At 39.4% G+C, this 7,554-nt stretch overlaps 1 protein-coding gene across 1 annotated transcript; it reads left to right on the top strand.

The window, feature by feature from the left end:
- Positions 1–768: 768 nt before the first annotated feature.
- LOC100673040 (protein FAM187B-like) lies at positions 769–1,900 on the top strand. Its single transcript, XM_003420805.4, has one exon. It carries the CDS (start codon positions 848–850, stop codon positions 1,565–1,567), a length of 720 nt encoding a protein of 239 aa, XP_003420853.2. The 5' UTR covers positions 769–847; the 3' UTR covers positions 1,568–1,900.
- Positions 1,901–7,554: the final 5,654 nt, after the last annotated feature.

Here is a 7,554-nt window from a genome sequence, read left to right on the forward strand (position 1 = left end):
GGTACCTGCAGCTAGAGAGAGAGAGAAACCTGGAACATAACTGTGGATGATGTTTGGCATATGGAGTTGACTGGAGGTTTGTAAGAATCCTTAGGTCCCAAACTGCTGGAAACATGTTGAGAAAACTGCTGAGAGGCCAAGGGGGGCATATCTTTCACTGTCACTTCTAATGTGCCCAAGGAGGAAAAGAAGCAATCTCCCTGGAGAGTGGAGCCATGTGCCACAGAGAAAAAGTGTTTGTAAAATCCCCTCCCCCACCACCCAAAGAAGCAGATTTGGAGCTAATTAAGGAAATCTGCCCAACCGCAAGACAGGAGACCCTTAGTGTCTGCCCAGAACCCTGGTGGCGCAGAGGCTAAGAGCTCAGGTTACTAATCATAAAGGTCAGCAGTTCAAATCCACCAGCCACTCCTTGGAAACCCTATGGGGCAGTTCTACACTGTCCTATAGGATCGCTATGAGTTAAAATCAACTGGACAGCAACGGGTTTGGTTTTAGCATGTCTGCCCATTGGATTTTAGAAATGGCACCTATTAGTGATTACTGTGTCTCCTCTTCTTCCACTTTCTGGTGGGCATGAAGCCACTTTGTCCCTTTATATTGGGTCTGTGGAGGGCAAATAATGTGAATTTTTGGTTCACTTGTTGAGTTGGGGTCACTCATTCGTTTTTTGCCCGGCTCCTGTGGATATCCTGCGGATAACATTTTTGACCCTACATCTAGCTGTTTGATGACATCGATGGAATTGCACGTTCATTCCACTGCCCAGGGCTGAGGCCTGAGTTCTGTGGATGACTTCACAATGCCCAGGGTGGTTCCTTTTCTCCTGCTGTAGCGCCCATCTACCATGATGGCCACCCTGTGGCTGCTTAGCCTTTCTCTCCCTACTCTGGGGGCCCAGATATTAATCAATTGTGCCTACAAGAGTCTCTGCCGGCTGGCCCTACTCTCAGGAAATGAAGTTGTCCTGCAGTGTGACCACCCCAGGGCACTCTGGTACTTCTCTTCTGTTCTGGAGGAGGACGCCCTTCTACTCTCCTCAATGCCCAACATAAAGAAACTGCCTGGTGGTGGCCTACAATTGACCAACCCACAGCCCTCCCAGACAGGCCTCTACAGCTGCCAGGACAATGACAGTGCTCTCGTGGTAGAGTATGAGATTGACTTCCAGGATGTCACCACCATTCATATTACACACAAAAGCCTAGGCCAAAGGCCTCTACAGAATGAGACCCTGCACCTGGGTGGCAGGGTACTCATGTTCACCCAATGGGAGCCCTGGCAGGACTGTAACCGCTGCGGGGAACCAGGCGAACGCAAACGCCTGGGGTACTGCTACATCCAGGAGGATCCGCTGGAAAAACCCATGCCTTGCAGGCTCTATCTGGGAGAGGAGAGTGTGCAACCCAGCCGCATGCGACCTGAACTACAGGTGGAAGCCTGCCTTGTACCCTGCAACCCCATCAAGGAAATCAACCAGCCTTACTTCATCTTTGACATTCACCAGCTGAACAAGTTGACCAACGGCATGTGGCTCACCTGCCCCTTGGCCTCCATCTACAGGTGACGGGACCAGGGTGCCAGTCCCACCTTTGGCGCTTACCCAGGCTTTGCTTCCTGTGCCCATCTGGGCTAGGGGTTCACTCCCCAACAGATTATCAGGCTCTGTCTCCCAGCCCACCAGTATTGACAGTCAGCTTGTGAAGGAAAGAATCTCTTCCGGGGCTTGTTCAGATGTTCATTCAGCAAGAATCCCCTGGTGCCCACTCTGAGCCAGGTCTTGAGCTGATAATGTTGGGGACACATAGTAGCAACCAGCGGAGACCCTCAAAGGCTCCTGGTGTTCAAATGTAAAACATAGAGACTAAGATAGGCAAGCATAAGCTCTTGCCAAGATGGACTCTAGTGTGGTTGTGAGTCCTGACTGGAACTGACCCCCTTAGTCCATTAGTGCCACAGTGTCTGTGTTATTGTTTTTGTTGTTAGGTGCTGTCAAGTCAGTTCCGATTCACAGCGACCTACGTACAACAGAAAGAAACACTGCCTAGTCCTGCGCCATCCTCACAATCGTTGTTATATTTGAGCCCATAGTTGCAGACACCGTGTCAAGCGATCTCATTGAGGGTCTTCCTTTTTTTCACTGACCCTCTACTTAACCAAGAATAATGTCTTAATTATTATGCCTTTATAATAAGTCATGGTATCTGGTAGTATATGTTTTCCAACTTTATTCTTCAAGGTTGTCTTGGCTATTATTGGCCCTTTGCATTTCTATAAAATTGTTGGAATCAGCTTGTAATTTCCACCAAAATATCCTATTTTTCTTTTTTCCCCATTTTTTATTGTGGTAAAGTGTACACAACATAAAATTTACCATTTTGACTGTTTTTAAGTGAACAGTTCAGTCATATTAAGTACTTGACAATGTTGTGTAAACATTACCACTATCTATTTCCAGAATATTTCTATTCATCCCGAACAGAAACTCTATACTCGTTAAGCAATAATTCCCCATTCCTCCTGCTCTCCACCCTCTGGTAACCACTGTTTTATTTTTTAAGTGTACTTATGTAATATTTGCCCTTTTGTGTGGCTTATTTCACTGAGCAAAATGTTGTCAAGGATCATCACTGTAGCATGTATCAGAATTTTATCCCTTTTTATAGCTGAATAATATTCCATTGCATGCATATATCACGTTTTGTTTATCCATTCATCTGTTGATGAACACTTGGATTGTTTCCACCTTCCAGCCATTGTGAATAATGCTGCTATGAACGTTGGCATACAGGTATCTGCTTGAGTTTCTGCTTTCAGTTCTTTTTGGTATATCTGTAGGAGTGGAATTGCGGGGTCGTGTGGTAATTCTAAGTTTAACTTTTTGAGGAACCGCCAAACAATTTCCACAGTGACTGCACCACTTTACACTCCCAGTAGCAATGAACAAGAATTCCAATTTCTTCACTTCCTCGGCAACCCTTGTTATTTTCTGTTTTTCTGATAACAGCCATACTAGTGGGTGTGAAGTGGTATCTCATTGTCATTTTAATTTGCATTTCCCTAATGACTAATGGGGGCCCTGGTGGTGCAGTGGTTAAGAAGTTGGCTGCTAATCAAAAGGTCAGCAGCTGGGAACCCTGTGAGGCAGTCGTACTCTGTCCTGTAGGGTTGCTATGAGTCAGAATCAACTCAGTGGCGACAGGCAATGACTGATGACCTTGAGCGTCTCTTCGTGTGCTTATGAGCCACTTGTATATCTTCTCTGGAGAAATGTTTATTCAAATTCTTTGTCTTTTCTTAATTGGGTTGTTCGTTTTTTTATTGTTGGGGTATAGAATTTCTTGCCTATTTTGAACATTAATCCCTTATCCAGATATTTGACTTACAAATATTTTCTCCCATTTTGTGGCTTGTTGTTTCAGTTTGTTGATAATGCCCTTTGATGGACAAAAGTTTTTAATTTCGATGAAGCCCGATTTGTCTGTTTTTTCTTTTGTTGCCTGTGCTTTTGGTGTCATATCATTGAATCCACTGCCAAATTCAAGGCCATGAAGATTTTTCCCTATGTTTTCTTCCAAGAGCTTTATAGTTTTAACTCTTAGATTTAGGCTGTGCATCCATTTGGGTTTATTTTTATACGCGATGTAAGATAAGGGTCCAACTTTATTCTTTTGCACATGGATATCTAGTCTTGGCATTCTTGTCAAAAATCAATTGAGCATATTGTGAGGGCTTATTTCCAGGCTCTCTATTCTATTCCACTAGTCTATATGTCTGTCCTATGCCCATACCACACTGTTTTGATTACTGTAGCTTTGTAGTAAGCTTTGAGATTGGGAAGTGTGAGCCCTCCAACTTTGTCTTTCTTTTTCAATTTTTTGGCTATTTGGGGTCTCTGGGAATTCCATATGAATTTCAGGATGGCTTTTTCTATTCCTGAAAAAAAAAAACTCTATTGGGTTTTTTGATAGGGAGTGCCCTGAATCTGTATATTGCTTGGGGCAGTATTGTCATCTTAAAAATATTAAGTCTTCCAGTCCATGAACATGAGATGTCTTTCCAATTATTTAGGTCTTCAAATTTTTTTTAGCAATGTTTTGTAGTTTTTAGAATACAAGTCATTCATCTTGTTAGTTAAATTTATTCCTAAGTATTTTATACTTTTTTATGCTATTGAAAATGGAATTGTTTCCTTAATTTCCTTTTCAGATTGCTCATTGTTGGTGTATAGAAACACAACTGATTTTTGTTTGTTTTATATCCTGTAACTATGAAGAATATATTTATTAGCTGTAACAGTTCTTTTTGTATGGATTCTTTAGGGTTTTCTACATATGATATTCTGTCATCTGTAAACAGAAATAGCTTTACTTCTTCGTTTCCAACTTGGATAAATTTTATTTCTTTTTCTTGCCTAATTGCTCCGGCTAGAACTTCCAGCACTGTGTTGAACAGAAGTGGCTAAAGCATGTATCCTTGTCTGGTTGCTGATCTTAGGTGGAAAGTGCTAATTTTTCACCACCGAGCATAATGTAAGCTGTGGATTTTTCATGTATGTCCTTTTCTATGTTGAGGAAGTTCCCTTCTATTCCTAGTATATTAAATGTTTTCAGCATGAAAGCATTTTAAATTTTGCCAAATGCTTTTTTTTTTTTTTTTTGCGTCAATTGAGATGATTGTGTGGTTTTTTCTTTATTAATGTGGTGTATCACATTGATTGATTTTTGTTTATTGAAGCACCCTTGCATTGTGGGAATAAATGCTACTTGCTCGTGGTGTTTACTCCTTTTAACATACTTTGGGATTCAGCTTGCTAGTATTTTCTTGAGGATTTTCACATCTATATTATAGACGATCTTGGTCTGTAGTTTTCTTGTCTTGTGATGTCCCTATTTGGCTTTGGCAACAGGGTAATACTGACCTCATGGAATGAGTTAGCAAGTGTTCTCTCTCGTTTATTTACTTATTTTGTAAGAGTTTGAGAAGGATTGGTGTTGATTCCTATTTAAATGTTTAGTAGAATTCACCAGTGAAGCCATCTGGTCCTGGGATTTTTTTTTTTTTTGGAAAGTTTTTGATTACTAATTCAATTTCCTGACTTGTTATAGGTTTTTTCAGGTTTTCTATTTCTTCTTGAATCAGTTTTGGTAGTTCGTGTGTTTCTAAGAATTTGTCCATTTCATCTACGTTATCCAATTTGTTAGCACGCAGTTGTTCATAGTATTCTCTTAGAATCCTTTTTATTTCTGTAAAATCAGTAGGAATATCCCCAGCTTCATTCCTGATTGTAGTAATCTGAGCCTCCTCTCTCTTCTCCTTAGTCTATCAGCTAAATGTTTGTCAATCCTGTAACTCTTTTCAAAGAACCAACTTTTGGGTTTGTTCTTTTTCTCTATTGTTGTTCTATCCTCTATTTCATTTACCTCCACTCTAATCTTTATTATTTTCTTCCTTCTCTCGGCTTTGGGTTTAGTTTCCTCTTCTTTTTCAAGTTTCTTAAGGTGTATAGTTAGGTTATTAATTTGGGATATTTCTTGTTTTTTAATGTGTTTACAGCTATATATTTCCTTCTTAGCACCGCTTCAGCTGCATGCCATAAGTTTTGATATGTTGTGTTTTCATTTTTATTCATCTCAAGGTATTTTCTAATTTCTCCTTTTACAAATTTGTTGTTTAAGAGTGTGTTTAATTTCTGCACATTGTGACTTTTCCAGTTCTTCTATTATTGATTTCTAGTTTCCTTCCATTGTGATGAGGAAATATGCTTTGTATGATTTAAATCTTTTGTTTTGTGGCCTAAAATATAGTCTATCTTGGAGAATATTTCATGTGCACTCAAGAAGGATGTGTATTCTATTGTCGTTGGGCAGAGTGTTCTCTACATGTCTGTCAAGTTTAACTGGTTTATAGTGTTATCTGAGTTCTCGTTTTCTTATTGATCTTCTATCTGGTTATTCTTTCTATTCTTGAAAGTGGGGTATTGAAGTTTCCATTACTGTAGAACTGCCTATTTCTCCCTCAATTCTTAATTTTTTTGCTTCATATTTTTTGGGCTCTGTTGTCAGGTGCATATATGTTTATAATTGTTATATTGTTGCTGTGTTGAATCTTTTACAAGTATATAATGTTCTTTTTCTCTTGTAACCTTTTTATTTAAAGTCTATTTTGTTTTACAACAATAAGCCACCCCTGGTGTCTTTTGGTTACTCAATAAAATAGCCAGTCCCATTCTCTTGGTTCCTATTTACATAGAATATATTTTTTCTCATCTTGAAACTTCAACCTCTTTGTGTTCTTATATCTAAAGTGAGGCAGCTTATAGACGTATCTTATTGGGTTACCTTGGGGATTATAAATACCCTGTTAAACTTATAAAAATCTAGTTTGAGTAATATCAACTTAGTTTCAATAGTAGACTAATTCTCTGCTCCTATTTATAGCTCTCATTCCCTTCCCCTTTTATTATTATTGTCACAGATCATATCTTTATACATCGTATGCCCACTAACATGGATTTGTAATTATTATTTTATGCATTTTCTTTTTAAATCAAATAGAAAAAAGAGAAATAACAACCAAACCAAAAGTCCAATTATACTGGCTTTTATATTTACCTATGAAGTTACCTTTACTAGTGTTCTTCATTTTTTCTTATGGCTTCAACTTACTGTCTAGTGTCCTTTCATTTCAACCTGAGGAACTCCCTTTAGTATTTCTTGTGGGCAGGTCTACTGGTAATTGACTCCCTCAACTTTTATTTCTCTGAAAATGTCTTCATATCTCTTTCACTCTTGCAGGGTTGTTTTACTAGGTATAGAATTCTTGGTTGACTTCCCCCCCCCTCGGGACTTTAAATATGCCATCCCATTCCATCTGGCCTCCATGGTTTCTGAGGGGACATCAGCTGTTAATATCACCAAGGATCCTCTGTATATGATGAGTCATTTCTTTCCTGTTGCTTTCAGAATTTTCTCTTTGCCTTTGGGCTTCAGCAGTTTAACTATAATGTATCTTGGTATGGATCTCTTTCGGTTTACCCTGCTTGGAGTTCATTGAACTTTTGAATGTGTGATTTCATGTGTTTCAGCAGATTTGGGAAAACAGAGACTGTGTCTGTCAAATCCTTTTTTCCCCTATGAATGGGCTATAATTTCCTGTGTGTGTATGTTTCTTGTGTGTATGTTTTGTAATACTTTTGTTCAGAACTGGACATCCTGAGTATGATGTTGTAGTAATTCTGGAAACCTAATTCCCTTACACCTCAGGCATGGCTGATTTTTGCTTGTTGAGGGTTGGAGCTGTCCATTTGGGACTTTTCCAAACTATTTTTGCAAAGTGTGTATTCATTGTTGCATGGGGTCACCAAAGTTTCTGTTTTGTTATCTCTGCAGTCAGCCGGTGACCTGACAAAGATTTCCTTAAATGTTTGGCTCTCCAAGGGAAGGGAAAAAAAGTACCATTTCTTCAAATTCGCACATGGTGGTGAAGCTGCTTCAGCCTATGGGGATTGAAACAATGCCACGCTCTATGCTAGCCTCTCAGAAATTTAAAGCA

This window comes from Loxodonta africana, chromosome 11 (genome assembly GCF_030014295.1).
Source record: "Loxodonta africana isolate mLoxAfr1 chromosome 11, mLoxAfr1.hap2, whole genome shotgun sequence".
Classification (NCBI taxonomy): domain Eukaryota; kingdom Metazoa; phylum Chordata; class Mammalia; order Proboscidea; family Elephantidae; genus Loxodonta; species Loxodonta africana.